The 19,450-nt window shown below is 32.9% G+C and overlaps 1 protein-coding gene across 1 annotated transcript; it reads left to right on the top strand.

The window, feature by feature from the left end:
* Positions 1-403: 403 nt before the first annotated feature.
* On the top strand, positions 404-19,167 carry LOC140432751 (uncharacterized). Its single transcript, XM_072520836.1, has 4 exons — positions 404-579; positions 769-1,047; positions 8,071-10,249; positions 10,453-19,167. Exons 2-4 carry the CDS (start codon positions 847-849, stop codon positions 11,277-11,279), a joined length of 3,207 nt encoding a protein of 1,068 aa, XP_072376937.1. The 5' UTR covers positions 404-579; positions 769-846; the 3' UTR covers positions 11,280-19,167.
* The last annotated feature ends 283 nt before the right edge of the window (positions 19,168-19,450 follow it).

The following is a 19,450-nucleotide window of genomic DNA, read 5'->3' as shown; positions in this document are numbered from 1 at the left end:
ATAGGTACTCTGCTTTGTTCTCGCTTGCGGTTCTTAGCTTGCGGTGTAGCGACAATAGTTTTTCTAATAATTGTATCCATTTAAAAACATATAAATTTTTTAATCTTCTAGTCTATTTGCGCCTAAATATTCGTTTTAATATATTTTTATTATGCAATACAAAAATAAGTTCAAGGAGTAATTTGCTCATTATCTCACTTATGTAATTGACGCATTCCATGTAATTTAGTATAATAAATTAAGAGTTTTACTTAATTTTATTGATTTTATATCTTAAAACCCAAATCTGCTTTTTTAATTTCTGGGTAAAATTTGTATAAATTGCCTAAAAATCCTATCTTATATATCCCTATACAAGATTGGCGAAAGATATACGGACGTCAAGTGTCAACTAAGAACTGAAAATAAAAACAAAGTCAAACTCCCCAGCTTTTGTGATGGCTGAAATCCATTTTCGTTAATCCATTGACCCCATTGAGCTAAACAGTATATAATTTCTGGCTCAGGTGTTTAATATTTTTGAGTAAAATATCAATGAAGGCTATAATATGGATACACGATGAAGATTTTATTATATTGGCAAGTATTCTAAAAATATTCAATATGCAGAATTTTCTACTTAGTGATTATAATAGTTCTGTGTCAAATTTATTCAATAATTTTATAGGAATATCAGTTCGTCCTCGTAAGTTTTAACCACGTGAATTAATGTTATGAGAACAAATTGTTTAATAATGTGAAATTCTTATCATTGATTTTGTTGTACAGATCAATACACTTGGCTGATATTAGTACTACTCTTCTGAACTCCATTGATTATACTTACACATCATAGTAGAGACAAAAATGGATTCATCCACCACAATATGTCCCGTTTGCACTCTGTTTCTGAGACCAGGCATAACTTTGAAGCAACATTTGACTTCTCATCCCAAACAGAAAGTCATAGAGGCATTGGTGAAGCTAGCAAGTGTAGAAGAACAGCCAAAAATACAAAATCCTCCAGTCCCAAGTTCACCACAGCAAACACATCCAGGTACTAGTCAGGTAAGTGATTGGACATTTGTTGCTTATAAATCTGATAAATTAATTTGTTTACAATTTTTTTTTCAAAAGAAGCTTTTCATTTACTGCTTAATAAAAATAGAATAAACTGTCAGTAACTTAAATTTACAAAGCAGTATTCTCAGAATGTAGTAGAAGCAGCAGTATTGATAATACTGTTATATTTTCAATTAAAACTTACATAGATATTTGCAGCTTCCTTCTATATTCCAATTATTATATTTCCTGAAAATTAAATTCAAATGTAATTATTTGAAGTTTGAATTTCCATCTCTAAAATCATTTTTAAAATACAAATTTTTGACAAATTAAACAAATTTTGTTTTTGTTACTTAGATATAAAATTCTTCTAATCCATAATTTTATTTAATACAGATATTACATACATTTCTAAGTATAAGACTTTAAAATAGTATTGTTAGTAATTTTGGGGATAGTACATTTGATTACTTGATTTCCAATAGTAATACAACAATCCCTGTTAGAAAAATATTGGTAGCATATGATTGATTTTAACAATATCACATAATCCATTTATATAATAATGATAGTAATTATTGTTAGGAATTCCATGGTAAATCATGAGTAAAAATCAGAATATTGTCTACAGTAACATTTAGTTTACTCTCAATATCTACACCAAACTCTAATATTTTTACTTCTAAATTATCACCACTTCATGACAAAATTTCTTGATAAATACTCAGAAAACTTGTCTATAAGATTCATCAATATATTATGAAAACATTAAACTTCTGTCTATTTATATACTTGTTATTTTTGTGAAGACTGGAAAATAGGTTAAATTAAATCTATATGCTTAATATATTAACATGAAATAATCAAAGAGATCTAAACTTAAGATCAGGGGCAAATATTTCAGGCCAAATATTTCTTTTATGAGAAATATCATTTGACAGTGACTGGCAAAAGGGTCTACTATATAAATTGCATAATTGTAAAACCTGTTCTCTTTCATACTTACTCCAAAGTTTCCTAGATTGTTTCACAATTCAGTTACCATTGAACAATGGATTCTCCAAGGCTCCTTCTGTCTTTCTTATACAGTTAACATTTACAGATAATGTCAGTTACAATTTGCAGATGACATAGCAACTCTTGCCTATGATAAGAACTAAAACAAAGGTGACATCTACAGTCTTCTACAGTCAACATTTAATAAAATAAACCAATTCTTAGAAAAATGGAGAATATGTCTGGTCCGCTTTCTTTTATGGATGTAAAACCTATACAACAAAATGTCACTGTCACATGCTCAGACATTGAGCCCTACACTGTGGCGGAGTACCTGGCCTATCCTTCTCCTTGATCAGCATATTTAATTTGTAATGTTAATATATTTTAAATGTGTAATGTCATTATATATATATATATATATATATATATATATATATATATATATATTTATATATATATATATATATATATATATATATATATATATATATATATATATTTTTTTTAATCTGTAATGAATAATGTGACGTTATTTGCTCAATTATGTTTAAACATTTATGCAAATAAAAATTTACTCTACTCTACTCTACTCTACTCTACTCAGAATCCCATAGACAGCACACATATCTAACGAATGTGTGCTAGAGACCATGCACAAAGAGCGAGTATTGATCAACATCATCAAAATGAGAAAGGTCCAATACTTCAGCCATATAATGAGAGGACCTAAATATCGCTTACTCCTGTTGATCATTCAGGGCAAAATCAAAGGAAAATGCCGGGTCGGAAAAAAAAACAATTGTCTTAGTAGCATAACATTTGACAATGGACAGGTCAAGGAATTGTTTTATCTGGCTCCCGACTGAGAAACATTTCATCAGCTTGTTAATACAACGATGGCCAACACTTGAAAACAAGCATGACACACAAAGAAAGAAGAGAGATGTATACATGCTGCTTAAGTATAGAAAAACTTGCAGCTATATTCATTGTTTACCTTGTCTGTGCCAGTCTCTAAGGTTCGATGATTTTTATGGGTTTGGCAATTTTCATTTATTTAATCAAAGAATTTGTATTAAATTTTGCGTAAAAAATGAAATAAACTGTAACAAGGAAAAGACTGGATTTGTGGAAAAACAACTCATAGCATTTGCATCACGATAATGCACCAGCTCATACTTTATTGCTTGTCCGTGAATTTGCAGCCAAAAACAATACTGTAATGATGCTCCAGCTTCCATATTTGCCAGACATGGATCCGTGCTACTTTTTTTTTTCTATTTCCAAAAATAAAGAAAACTTTAAAGGGTTGTCATTTCACAAGCATAGATGACATTATCTTTGAAGGAAACAACATTAATGTAGATGAATAAATAAATATTTTTTTCAAAAAATGAAAATTCTGGGTATTTTTTGAACAAACCTGGTAGTAAAAATAGCAAAGGTCCAAGATCCCTGTGGAACTCCAGAGGGATTAGAAATTTTTTAGCCAGAAAATTATTTATTTTACAGTTTGGTCACAATATGGTCACCTCTACTATTAGATGCCACAAGACATATACTGAACAACATTAAACTAGCTCAAGAAGTACCTTGAGGAGTTTTACAGAGCATCCTATCAACAATATCCTCATTTCACCTGAGTTGTTTTATAACAAAACAGACATAATACCTACTGCTCAACATCTACAGCTTCAATATCCTAAATCTACTGATGAAGCATTATACTCTTAGACCAGGTGTCCAAGGACCCCAGCACTTTTCTTTTGTAAAAGTGGTTTCAGTTAAATTGGCTGAAACTTTTGCAGAGAGATAGCTTTGGTCATGCTGATCAAAAGTTATCAGTTCACCAAGACTCAGAGATCAATTGTTTCTGAATTACAGAGGTTTAACAGTTTCTTGTCCTCTTCCGAGAAATTAGGTGTTGAAATTTTTCAAATTAACAATTAGTTAATGCCTTGAAACTGGTTGAGATATGCAAATGAAATTTGGTGGGTTTTAAGAGTTGTAGTCTAAGATCCCACTGCAGGATCACTATGTTCATAACATAGTTAATCAAACTCACATTATTTTGTACATTTAAAATTAGGAGAATATATTGATAATAGGTTGCCAGGTAGTCAAAAACTGGCCGCAAATATTTTTAATTCAATTAATAGTAATTAATTTTTGAGCAAAAAATTTATTTCATTTATTTATTTTTTAAATAAAATACGCTGCTTATAACATATATGCATGTTTTTTAAATCAAATTAAAGCTAAATTTCTTGCTAATATGATGATATAAGTATCAAAGATAAAGTAAACGACAGGTAGCATGCAACACTCATGCTGTACATTTTGAAGATAAAAAGCGAAATTCCATAGTGACCTGTCCATATGAAAGTGATGATTTGATGAATTGATCTCATGAGAATAATAAAAAATGGCAAAAATCGCGCAATGTTTATTTATTTAACAGCTTTATAGAAACTGATATAGTAAATCAATGTTTTGTGTTTTCCTCCCTTAGCGGGGGGTTTTAGGGGGAATTCGAGGGATAGGAGTGATAAACTTTTTTGCATCTTTTTTGGGGTCCCAAAATTGAAATTCTCAGCAAAATTCAACTTGTTCGTATAATTTTTGGAGGTTTAAAGTATATTCATTTAGCAAATTTCCATCTGTAAACATGAGCACGTGTTGATATTCGCCCTCTCATTCGTCAAGAGGCTATTAAATATAATTTATTGCCTTAAGCCAGACGGATTCTCGTGTTACAGATCCAAACTTGCCAGTCTGTTTAAATTCAAATTGTAGCGTGTTGCTTTTTTATTCAAAATGTTTACTTTGTTATGTATCTCTCAGTTAATGAATATTTTATTTTAGCACATTTTCCTTCAATGGAACATTAAATTTTGATCACTGTGATTAAATTTCAATAAAGTCTTACACTAATAGTTTCGAAAGTAAATATTTTTAAAAATCATATAATATACCTCAGTACGACCCTGTTGGCTTTCACGTGCGTTTGTTGACAGATGGGAATTTGTAAAACGAATATAGTTTAGTGGCATTTCTCTGACGACTGAAGTATTTTGATTTAAAGTTAAAGTTGATTTCATGTTTATATCATTTGTTTTCTTTCTATACTGGCGGGCAAACAATTTAGGTAACATTTAAATTTTGTGTTTTGATGTAATAATGTGTTTACAGTTGTTTACAATTAATATATAACATTAATACATAAGATAAACAACTGCCTAACTATTGGTGCTTTTAATATGGTCCATTAATTTGCTTTTAAACATTTGTACAGATGAACAACTTTTAACTGTTCGAGGAAGCTTATTAAAAAGATCAAAACCCTTAAACATCAAAGAGTTTCTTGAAGCCGTCCTTTTTGTTTTCACAATGTGTAAATTGCACTTACCTCGAGTAGGGTAATTGTGAATATCACAATACCATGTAATAAACTCACAAAAGTAAGCAGAGGCTATTTAGAATTTTATAAATAAACACCATTGTAAGGTAAAAGACTCTTTGTTGAACTAAAACCCACTGCAGCATGCTAAGCATTGTTGCTATAGGTGTATATCTGCTTCCACCAAGAATGATTCTCATTCCTCGATTTTGTAATTTTTGCAACTGGGCCGATTGATTTAATGAAGAGAAAAATTTTTGAGAAATGGTGTATCATTTGTTGTTGTTATCTGTCAGTTCAGTCACATACTATCATCATATTTAAGGCGTTTATGACTTGGTGGCACTCAAACTCAAACAAAGCACTGGTGATGACACTCAAACAAAATACGGATTTTAAACACATTAACTTTATTGTACAGTTTGAACTTGAATTGGTTTTTTATGCATTTTTTTTGGCTTTAATAGCGTGTGTTTCCCCCACGAGCCCTTACAACTGCAGTTATTCGTCTTCTCATACTTCTGATAACGCTATCGATCAGTTGTTGAGGCAGTCTCTCCCATTCCTCAATCAAAACAATTCTGACTTCCTCTCTGTTTTGAATAGCAGGAACTCGTGCCCTAAGTTTTCTGCCTAGCATGTCCCATACATGCTCTATCGGGTTCAGGTCTGGGGAACAAGCTGGCCAATTCATCGTTGTTATACCTACTTGTAATAAGAAATCTCTTACACAGCCTGCGACGTGTGGCGCGTATTATTCTGCATTAAAATAAAATGTTCGCCAATATATGGTGCAAAAGGTACCACATGGTTTTGGAGAATATCTCTGATATACCTATCTGCTATTAATGCTCCATCATCAATCACCACTCACTCTGTTCTTGCTCCCAAACGTACACCGCCCCACACCATAATTGAACCTCCACCAAAAGGTACGGTCGTAGTAAAATTGAAAGGGGCATTTCGTTCTCCTTGGCGTCGATACAATCTTTCTCTACCGTCGATGTAATTTACACAGAAACGGCTCTCGTCCGTAAAGAGAATTTGACTCCGTGGTTATCATTCCAATTTTGATGTACTCGAAAAAATTGTAGTCGTGCTAAACGATGGTGTCTCTGGAGTCTGGGAGCTTTTATTGGCACATATGACTTTAGACCGGCTTCTTTAAGTCTCCTTCTTACTGTGCGCTCACTTATGGTAGTTCCACGAATATTTTGCAACAGGTTTTTGGTTTGAACTGCCGTTTGACGTCTACTACGTAATGTTTGCAACGTTATAAATCGATCATCTACAACCGTGGTTAAACGTTTTCTACCTTGTCCCCTTCTTCTTACGTACTTCCCGGTTTGTCTCCAACGACGTACACAACGATGGATGCTTGATGGTGATTTACCAAATATTCCAGCAACTTCTCTGTACGTTCGACCATTTTCGACCATTGTTACGGCCCTAGCAATATCAGTCGGTATTGAATCACCCATCTTTACTTACTCTTTGCAATAAGAACACCAGTGATTAGAACAAATTAAAAGAAAAATCACATCCAACAAACTTAAACAAATTAACTTATCAATTAAATACAAGTTTGTACTTGTTATCAACAGACAGAACGACTGTAAAATGTAAAACACAATACAAATAAACAAATTAATTTGATATTTAAGACTTTCTTGTGACAAGGAGCATTCAAAGCTATGTAGATATAGTCTATAAAATACAAATATAAAGAAATATTGCATTAATAACTTGTTCCTTTAAATTTGCCGGTGTGTGTATTAAATTGTTAACTTCTCATATCCTACTTTAGGCTTGTTTATTAAACTAAGCAGAAAATGAGGATTTATTGATGAAAAACATGGCTAGTTGTTAACGTACCTAACTTTTTTATTATCAAACACAAGCAAATGAATCAAAAAAGAAAATGTTAAGAAAGCCTGAGGCTATAACTGAGTTTTAATTTCAATATTTTATATATGCTAGAATATTCCACAGTGTGTTCCGAACTTTAAGGAAAAAACACAGTATGATTGTTACACCTGGTATAAAATGACATTCAGTAGCGCACCTAGAATTTGCCTCTGGGGGGAGGGTTTCAAATTTTTTTTTATGATGTTACCTCCATTTTGAGTCCTTAAAATGTGTAAGTGTCGGGATAGGGTCCTGGGGGGGGGGGGTTAACCCCCAAACCCCCCCCTCGGTGCGCCACTGATGACATTGACCTGTCTAGCAACAATATTATTACATCGATATTCTTAAATAATATAACTATAACATACTAAAACAATCACTAAAATCGGACAACAGGTTTAGGAAATTCGAGACATCTAACATGTCCCATTTTTAAGATGTTCCGTTAATTTTGCCGGTGTGTGTATTTGAACTGTATTTATAAATCGTTTCACTTAAAAAGTGACAATTTTTTATAATATATATTTTATTTCGACAGTTTTATTCTGAAGTAGTGAGTTTGTTATTGAGCTCTGCATTATCCATAAAAAAATAAATATAATAAAGAGGTACTTCTCAGGAATGGTCACATAACAATGATTTATTACTATCTCTCTCAATATAAAACAAAATAAAGTTTAATTGAATAAAAATGCTAATTACATAAATTAATTTTACAGGCAAATTCATCAATATTGAACCAATCATGGAATCAGCCAACACCAGTGCAATTGGGCCCTCCCCCAAACGTAACTCCTGTACATGGAAACCACGTTTTCATTTATCAACAAAGTATGAGTACAACTTCTCCCCAGGGAAATGTGCTACAAGTGAATCCTTTGTCCCAGCAATATCTGTATCATCCTCCAATTTATAACCCTCAGATGATGCCGTACGTGTATCAACAACAGCAGGTTATTTTGTCGAGTAATTCTTTGCATCCTCCCCAAATGAGGGCACTACCGTTTGAATTACCCAGTGTACCTCCACCGCCAGAGGGGATTATTGTGGAGGATGATGACGAAAACAAGAAGGAAGAAAATAGTGAGGTTAATAAGGAAAGTATAGATTTAACATCAAAAGAAGAAACGAGAGTCGAGGAGGAAGAAGAAAATGTTCAACTTGAACCATCCAAGAAAAATGCAGTAAGTGAGGTGAAAACTGTGGAAGATTTTGAAAGCGAACAAACAGAATTGAATGATATACCTCCTGACGAATATATAGATAGTGCTGGTGAAGAAGATTGTGCTCCAGAAGAGGAGAATACTGAATCAAAAGATTTTGTTGATTCCCCACATTCACAACATTCAGAATGGAAGACTGATTCAGAACTTAGTAAAGCATGTCAAACTCAAAATGCGCCTAGCAATTCGCCATTACCCCTGATCGAACCTCAAGAGCCAGTACCTGAGCATAGACGTAATTTTGTAGATATGGGCCAGACAGAATATTTCTATTTGAATCCCCAAAATAATCACTATCAAGAAAACTTCCATACTCCAACTACAAGCAATGTATCAGTGGCCTACACAACACACAAGGAACCTGAAAGTTATGAACAATCGGAACCTATTTACACTTCTGCTAATATATTGCACGGAAATGATCACATGGATTTTGTCAATTTGGACGATATTGTTATCATAGGCGATTTTACGACAAATCCAGTGGCTTCACATGTGGAAAATTTCGAAAATCCGATTCACGATAGACCCACGACTCTAATGACTATCGGGGAAATACAAGAACAACCAAAGGTTGACTATGCAAGTCATCGAAAAGTCGATGATTATGAACATCCCAAAATCGATTATGAACATCACAAAATCGATTACACAGAACATACAAAAATCGATTATGACCATCCAATAAACGATTACGAACATCCAAAAATCGATTATGCAGAACATCGAGACTTGGAAGAGAGCATGTCCCGTGGAAGTTCTCATGTTAACATAAGATCAGACGAAAGAATGCCTGCAAGAGGTGAGCTTTCTGGACAGGAGAGTTTAGGGGGGAGCAGTGATATCACTTGGAATAGACTCCAATATCAAGAATGTAACTCAAGAATGTCTCATCCTTATGAAATGATAGGAAGGGAGTCTTGGGATGCTTCCGATAGTGAAAGTTTTGATACGCCATCGTTGAAAAGGCAAAACGTCACTCAGGTATCTTGTGAACCAAACGATTTTGATAATGATGTACCTACAATAATTAGTTACACAGGTCCACCTCTTAATTTTAAATGTTCTACATGTGGGGAAGATTTCGCAACTTCTAAGGATAGGAAAGAACATGAAATGGAAAAACATCCAGAGAAATCTAAGCGAAACGTAATAGGAAGTGAAATAGGGAAAAAGACTGTCAGAAAATTAGTTATCAAAGCCAAAACCGTGAAGACTAAAAGTGAACCTAATTTTGATAACGTATTTACTAACAAATTAAAATTAGAGAATCCCGTTGAGTTGAAAACTGATGCAATAGTTGTAGAAGCTTCTGTTAAAGTAGATGAACCCATAGAAATAACAGATATCAAAATGATATGCCCTCTGTGCGATTGCGTTTTGGATAGTGCAAAAAGTCTCAAGAAACACAGGTTAGAAGTCCACAAACAAACTAACTTGACTAGGCACAAATGCCTGACTTGTGGAGATATCTTCCAAAATGAATACAAATATACGGAGCACTTGAAAATTCATCCGCTAGAATGTAGATTGTGCGGCAAACTGTTCTACAGAAAGCAGAATATTAAATTACACATGAAGCGACATCTAGGGTTGAAGCCTTACAAATGTGACATTTGCGAAAAATCATTTATTACAAGACAGAAACATGACGAACATAAAAATATTCATACAGGTAAGTAAATATAATTAAATCATGCGTGTAGTTACCTTTTTTTAACACTCATGTGTTTTTTGATATATATATATATATATATATATATATATATATATATATATATATATATTCTGTTGATATGACGCCATATAAACGCACATAGGTTGGACTGTTAAAAATATTTTAAATGTTTTTTTTGTTTTAAAGTATCAAATTTATAGGTGAGGCCCCTATAAACTGCAACTTCTGCGATGAGAAATTCAGGCGACATTCCAATCTAGTCCAGCACCGCAACCGGCACCACTTTATGTTGAAGAAGAAGGTTAAAGATTACATCTGCCAGTGTGGAGAAGTATTCCATTCCAAGAAAAAACTAGCTTGGCACAAGGAAATTCATGATTCAAAGCCGAAGGCGTGCACCCATTGCAGCGAAAAGTTCCTTCATATGTCGAGTTTGACGCGGCACATGCGCAGAGCACACAACGACAAGTTCCTACCTGAAGAAACGCGACAGAACGAGAACGTCGAATGTCCTATTTGCAAAGGAGTATATTTGAGGTCTTCCTTAGACGTTCACATAAAGAATCACAGCGGTACTAGGCCTTACACGTGCTTGATGTGCAATAAAGACTTTACCACTAAATGGAATCTCAAGTTACACAAGTGGACTCACGCCAACAGAAATTCGAAGCCCTTCAAGTGCGATCAGTGCAAGGGGGCCTTTATCCGAGAATCCGACTATACAGCTCATATGAATTCTCATAAAAGTGTCCGTCCGTACACTTGTAATTATTGCGGAGCGCAGTTCATTAGAAAATACAATTGTCTACGCCATGTCAAAGAACACGAGAATGATAAAACGTTTAACTGTACTGTGTGCGGTAAGTCTTTCCATCGATCGTACTATCTCAAAGACCACATGCGGGTACATAGCGGCGTTAGACCTTACACTTGTCATATATGCGGTAAAACTTCCACGACGAAGTCAAATCACAATAAACACGTACAAATACATCATGCACGAGAGCCGGTTAGTACTGAAAATTAGGTTATCTAATTTATAAAAGAGAAATGGCGAATTAAATTTTCAGGTAAGTGTTCGATGCTGATCTTTATAACCTGTTATATTTTAAGAAATTGATAGTTGATAGGTGTCAATGGGTATATTCTAGACAACAATATATATATATATATATATATATATATATATATATATATATATATATATATATATATATATATATATATATATATATTATTGTAAGAAACACATAGTAAAATAGGACTTTTTTTTGCTTAAAAATTGTTTACACCTAAGCCACAAATTATATTTATACATTTTGACTAATAATGTGCTATTCTACGGTTATTTTCGTACGTTAAGTATACAATTTTTAAATTTTTATTAAAGTGGCAGTTTACCGCATCGATACAAAACATCTGTGTTGGATATCCTCTTGGTAATCACTCGAATTTTGTTTATGAGATAGACTTTTTATGTGGCCCTGGTCAAGGCGGCTCGACCTTCCCATAACAATAGTAAGTTCTGCCGAAGATTCGCGACCGGGGTCTTCTTCTTCCTATGCCGTCCCCATTAACAGAGGTTAGCGACCACATTTTTAAAAGTTTCTCGGTCTTTTGCAACGTGGAATAATTCGTCTACAGTCATGTTTGTCCAGTCTCGAATATTTCGCAGGGGACCGGGGTCATCTCTATATTTTTATTTATTGAGTCAAAAGAATCTCTCATTGAGTTCTCTTCTAGGCCATCCCTTTTTTTCGTGTTCATACATTCGTTTTATCCCCATACCGTGTCGAGGTTATGATCCCCCAAAGTTCGTCAGCTCTCAGGCTCATCGCTTAGGCAACACTTTCCACTCTGTGCCATGCATCCCCTGGGTACGAGAGTTATATTTTGGGATTGCCGCAGCAGAAATCTCACCATATGAGGAGTTAGTTTTGGTGCGACTGTCTGGTGATTTCGCTTATTGAGCATGGGGCAATGGAGCAATCTGTCCTGCGTTGTGTAATGATGAGCTGAAACTTACAGACTCAGACTAGCACTGTAGTCACTGACATGCTTTGATTCAAATGTAAATGAGCCTCATTTTACAAAACCTTTGGAACTCTCATATGTTGTCTAATTATTCTGCATACCTTTTCATATAAACCTTCCAGCGTAACTAATTCATTTAAATTGTATGTTTGTGCCATTCTTGCTTTCTTTATAGGTATTAAATTTTTTTTTAAATTATTAAGGTTTCTTTCGCATATTTTCAATTTTTATAACGACCATTAACTTGATATACCATCGATATGCCAACACTAAAGGAGTTTGTTATCTAAAGGTGGTTGAAAATTAGCATCATCGACTTTTTTTATTTTTTAGCATGATATTCCTTACGATATTTCCTGAATTTGATCGAGCGAACTGCAAGTGCAAGTAAAAAATTTATATTTTAACCGTTTTTATATATAATTTTAAAGCATTTTAATACCAAAATCTGACCAGTACAAAAAATAATCATAAAACGTACATGATTAAAAAAAATTTATAGTTTGACTATTGAATTGATCAGCATTGAACATTTATTAAGCATTTTTATTACTGTATCACCGGAAGAAGGCCCAATGTGTGTGTTTTGTAATCGTTTCTTGTATATACGAATTAAAAGCTGTATAAATATTGATTAGGTTAAATTTTTATTCTAATTTTACATTTTTTCTTAATTTCGTTACTGACATCAAGGTCAAAATAATGGTAAAATAAAAAACCAAAAAAAAGATGGGCAGAAAATAACTTACCATGCAGAAAAGACGTCACAAAGAAAATCCTTTATGCTTTTTTAAACGTAGCTCGATCATCACTGTGTCAAGTTACTTAGAACTCGAGACACAAATAGAGTGTCGGGTTAGACCAAGAAAATAGAGTATATATATATATATATATATATATATATATATATATATATATATATATATATATGATGAGAAAACAAGAAACTTAGATAGGCACATAAGCCCTTTGAAGATAGAAGAACGGAATTTTGAAAAGGTAAGAGAGTTTGAATATCCACAAAATCAAATAAATGAAACGAATAAAATTAATAAGGAAAAAATAAAGGCAGCAACCTGTTATCTGCACGTCTTGCAAAAACTTCAGACATTCAAAAACTTCTTCACGGCAGAGCAAATTGGAGTAGTGTCGCAATATAATATTTCAACAATTCTTAACTCTATTTAAAATAGCCTGGACAGACCATGAATGATAAAGAAATAAAATAGAATTTTTGTTTTTTATATTAATAAGTAAATAAATATATGCGTTTAAGTGAAATTGTACAGAATACAAAGATTGGTGCACATGGGGTCTGATTCTGTTTTTGTAATAAAGGCAAATTATATTAATTGTAAAAATACATAGTAAACATGTGATTCTATGTTGTTTAAACCTTAGCTAATAAGCTGAGATTAAGATTATTATTATTGATTTTATGTTTTTTCATATTCCCGTCGTTCGGAATAAAAATTGGCGATTGTAACCGTTGCAGAATCCATAGTGCTATTTTCTGATGAGATTCTATATATTTACTTGTAACTTTCAAAGTTTTCAAATTTATCTAAATCGATCAAAATTAAATATTATTTAAAATAAGTGGATCATAGTAACACTGAAGAGTGGTGTGTACAAACAGTGTTGATATATGGATCGGAAACATAGACCATCTCCAAGGTAGATGAAAACCTTCTGCTTATATTTGAACGAAGGATCTGAAAGGGATATTAGGTGTGGGATTTATCTGTGTAAATGGTATTTGGAGGAAGAGATAGGTACAACTACGAGATATACCACAAATACAAACAGTTATCTGATGGTAATGATTTGGTATCTCTCATAAAAATAGGAAGACATCTAGCAAGATCACCCTCCTAGACGAACTCTTATGTCACAGCCTGGGAGAAGTAGACGCAGGGGTAGGCCAAAACTTAGATGGAAGGACTGGCGAAATAGACTTGGGTAGCTCAACGGCTTTGGCACTATTGAAGATGATGAGATACCTAGACACTTTTTCACACTTTGATCTTTGATCCTCCAGCCACCACAAGTCTCAATTTTACTTTTTCGATGCTTTACCAATCCTTTGAAACTTCTACACTTCACATTTCAAAGATAAGTAAGCGACATATTAAGTTTCAAAGTGTCGAAAAAGCGCCAAACACTTGTATTAATCTAGTAATTTCCATTATGCTTGTAAGACGAAAGTCTTTAGTTAGGGGGCATATCTTAGAAAAGTAGTTTGCTATGGTTGACCGCGTCATAAGCTGCAGAGAGATCTATGAAGATCGCTATAGTAACTATTCGATTCTAAAATCCATCCTCGATGTACTATGTTGAGTTCAAGTTCAAAACCTGACTGTACCAAGACTTTCCAGACGTGATACCAACTTGTTCTGAGATTATCTTTTCGTCTACACTCTGGACAATTCTCCCCATATCTACCTATCTACTTGCGACGTATATATTGAACAGCAAGGGTAAAAATACACAACCTTACCTCACTTCTTCTAAAATACATATGTCTTGTGATGCACAGTGAAACCTTTTCCAACTGGGATACCGTTTACAGGAACTATTCCGAAAAATTACTTTGAAATAAAAAAGTGATGCGACTAACGACGGTTCCTATTTACTTATCACATTCATGATAATTAGAAAAAGAAACTTTTACAGTTATAAGAATGTATAAATAATTTTATAATTTTTCTTTTGGTTGACTTAGATAAACATTATCTAGTTTTTAATCAATTAATTTTATTATCTCATGAGGAAGGTATTTTGGGATTACTGCAGCTATATACATGTGGTTGGTTATAAGATCTTGTATAAAACTGAGTATCTCATTATTTTATAAGGACATTTTCTCAAAAAGCCTGATTATAACCTCCAAAAACAAGCGTCTTTACTGACCATATACTTAAATTTTTTAAAACTATCCTACCTCTTCTATCTAAGGCCATATCCATTGGTAACTGAAGAAAATAGTGTGTATGTGAATCTTATATATTAATATATATAGGTAATCTTTTTTCTCTGCCATAAATATTAGAATACTTGTTATATCATCAAGCATCAGCAACTGAAGGAGAATTTTTTATGTCCCAATATTTATTTGAGAGGTTTTCAATAGATAACTCATACAGTTGGTCAAGTAGATTATTATTATTTAATATTAGCTTCAGGATATGTTTAATTGCCATAATTTCTCGACAGTTTTGAAGAGGGATTTCGTTACTTTCAGCAAGTAGAACAGGGCAAGGAACAGACTTTATGGTACCCAAGCGTATTCTAAAACATTTGAACTGAATGCAGTATACAGTTAATAAATATATTTTACTGGCGGCACCACACAGAATGCAGCCATAGTCTACAATAGATCGCATGTAGGTTCTGTAAAACATCAGTGCAACTTTAGGGTCAGCACCCCGAAGAAAACAGTGGTTTAGAAGTAATGAATAATGTTTATTAAAAATCAAATTCGAGATTCAATATTTTCAAACTTACTGAATTACAACGTTCACAATATCAATGACAGTAACAACTTTTCAATGTACCAAAATTAAAGTTAATAGTAATACCAGGTTTGCCAACTTGATTTATGACAACAATATTAAGCTTTTTCACAATGTAAGAACAAGTTTGGTTTTATGTATTTGGCGTAGTTGATACACATGCACGTCTTGCATCACTGACTGATGTTCTCTATTATGCGTAGTCGCAGTCAGACCTTGTCACGTTCTCCAGTGTTGTCGCATTTACCACGTACGGCTATGCCCGATTGAAAAATTAACGCAGTGTATACAGATGCATAATGTACAAGAGATATTAACGTTAAACACGATTTTATAACCACACACTTTACTCTAATTCTATTGTAGGACAAATTCTATTAATTTTTTTTTTCAGGATTTTGAATAATCTTAGAATATTCACGTATTTTTTTTAAATGTACTTGTTACAGTAAGTAATTATAGTTCAATCAGATTTTAAATACAAAGGTAATACAAATATGTGATTCCTTATATACTTTCCGCAAATAATGTCTTGTCATGTAAACTATTGAGTAAATATTTTTTTAAATCGCTTAAATATTGTTCATAGTTTTCTCCTTCAATTTGAATTATTCCTTCCATGAGTTTCGTACGGTTTTCACCGATTTTATTATAAGTTTGACGCCATTCAATAAGTTCTTTCTCATTTTAAACAATATAAACAACAGTAATGTTCTTTTCAAATACAAAGACGTTTCTGAACGACACCAGAGCAGTCATATAATGTCTGAGCGGCATCTAGGTCTTCGTCATACTTAGAAAAATCTGGAATGTTGCAACAACATACATATTTTAGGAGCACCTGAAAGGTTTGAGGTAAACGTGAAATTGTAATAAAATAGGATTGAAGCTAAGGGATGCTTAGCACTGTCACCACTGAAATATCCCCTGTGTTTAAAGGAGATTTAGCTGTCCGAGCGAATTTGAGGCATACTGGTCCACTAGTTCGAATAGGTCGTGATTTCGCCCTCGCGGATTTACAAGAGGGTAGGAAGACAAACAGGAGAGGGGCTGAAGGGTACTCCGATGCAGGCCCTGTAAAGAGTCAGAGGCTATGGGCTTGCGTTAGAAGGAAAACTTCGGATCGCAGATGATGAATCTTCAGATTGTTACGAAAGTGGGTTAAGTTACGTAAAGAGGGAAGTTATACGCAAGGTTAGTGCCAAAATTTTGACGGAGACGAAAGAATGTCATGATACTCTGAACTTAAGTCAAAAGACATGAATGACCATCGGAGTATCAACCATAGTTAACAGTAATGATTTGATTTGTCTCGCATGCGTAGGAGCAACCACTAGACCTGTCACTGTTGCAGTCTGACACCAGAAAGTGATTTTTTGATTGATTTCATGTCCGAATTCACCAAAAATCAATACTGATGTATATTGTGACTTTTTTGACGACTCTTAAACGCGTTTCTTTTGTCTTTGCTGTATGAATATTACTAATTGGTTAACTTGTTATGATTCGAAGATTTCTAGTCATTCAGCACTTCTTCAACTTCTCCTAACCAGTCCTTACCATGTGCTTCCAATATATATAACGCTGTAAACCAAACCCCAAATGATTTCCCTTGTATTAATGAGAAAACGATTCATTTCAAAAGTAATTATGGACAATACCGTATCCGCATCCATTGGTATTATATTCCTGCATGAAAAAGATATGAATCATAATTTTTGTGACAAGATTTTGTATATTTTAAAATAGTTTCTTCATTATAAAGCTAAAACTGTGATTGTGTTACTAATCCAAGCTCTATTTATTTGTACGAAGTTTTAAATATTGGAAAAAGCACTTGGTGCCAAAGATATATCAACTTTTGCTATACCTCTACAAGTATAAAGTACATAATTATATGTTATTGTATGTTTCCGAGGTTGTTTCTTCAATATAGATATATTTTAGCAAAATTTTACCGCCAATTTTTTGCATGTGTTGAAATGAGTAATAAAAGCCACAACAATATTTAAATTATTTTGATATTTCAGCATAGTCATGCTCATGCATCCTAATAAGGCTGTAGAACAAAAATAAGTGCCGTAGTTAACCGAAATAATTTTTCTCTGGTTAAAATGGACAAATATGTTAATTATTTAATAAAATTATCAGTTTTATTGCAGTCAGAGCTTGGATTAATATTTTCAAACGTTAAAATAGACGAAAATTGTTTTTGGGTGGAATTGGCCAGAAAATAATGCAATCGAAGTCCAACTGTTGAGAGGTTTTGGCATTGATTATACTACCAAAAACTTTGTGATATTAATAAAACTACGCATGACAACTCTGTGAACAGGAATTCAATTTCCTGTCATTTCCACTTCATACATGAAAGTTCAGTTGGTTTAGTGATTTTTCCTGTAACGTAATATCTTATATAAGGCAAACTAACTAAAATTATTCTAAAAGTATAGTTGGGAAATTTCAAAGAAGTTCGATGTACTGGGACGATGCATAAATGTCATTCATAACTTACAATTGAGTTAAAACGAAACAATGTATAGAACAAAATACCAACGAATCGAGTCAAGTCAAATAAAATTGTACTAAAAAGATTACGGACTGCCTGATCTATATAAAATAGTTTTCCTGGACCAGTTTAACTGTATATGGATCAAATTTTAGTGAGTACTAATTCTTACATTTAATATGTTTATAACGAATATTTATGTCAACAACTTTTAAAACCACTTTATATTGACAGTCTCTAGAATTTCTTTATAAAATACTATAGAATTAGAGCTTATATGTATAGAAATGGCAGTGACAATTGATTATTTGCTATTTTGTTTATTTCAAACGAATTAACTGCCTCTTAGTAAACTGTGTGAAAAATACATTAATTTGCTTGTTATATGCTGATAAAACGTATAGCAAAAAAATAAAACAAAATATTTTTCATTTCAGACTCTATTCAATCAAGAAGGGGATAAAAACAACTCGATAAGACAATAATATTGTTTTATTTTTAATCAAATTTTGATCCCTGTATTAAAATAGTTTCATACACTCATGCACGTCATTGAATATGTTAAATAATTTCACCCTTGTATAGCATACAGCAATTTTTGTCTATTTTTATAATCAATATTCTCACGCTGGATCTATCTGGTTTTTAACCCGATTAACGACGTCATATTTTTAATTCCGTACTATTGGTTTAATTAAGACTGTCATTTATTGAATACACCATAATTGTTATGTTGTCATGTGTTCTCTACACATCTATACTTTTGTAAATATTAAATTAATTTTAAATTTTAGGTGTGCAATTCACATTTTTTGTATTAATTAATACAAATAAAAATTATATTTGTATCAGTTTAATATTCTATTTTTTTAACCTAATATTTATTTCTTCTGAAATTTTGCACACAGAAAGAGAAAGATCATAATTATACCTCTACATAAGAAAGGTCCAACAAATACTTGTAACAACTGTTAGAGGTACTAGAGAACAAATCCTTAATCTCAGAAATATGACAGAAGAAGCCAGAGAATATCAGATCTTGATATTTATATGTTTCGTTGATCATACAATTTCATTTGACAATGTTAGATGGGACAAATTATGGAACATATTGGCGAAAATGGGTGTACCTAAACACTT

This window comes from Diabrotica undecimpunctata, chromosome 1 (genome assembly GCF_040954645.1).
Source record: "Diabrotica undecimpunctata isolate CICGRU chromosome 1, icDiaUnde3, whole genome shotgun sequence".
NCBI classification, from domain to species: domain Eukaryota; kingdom Metazoa; phylum Arthropoda; class Insecta; order Coleoptera; family Chrysomelidae; genus Diabrotica; species Diabrotica undecimpunctata.
The sequence above is the reverse complement of the archived record's forward strand: the minus strand, read 5'-3'. Positions and strand labels throughout refer to the sequence as shown.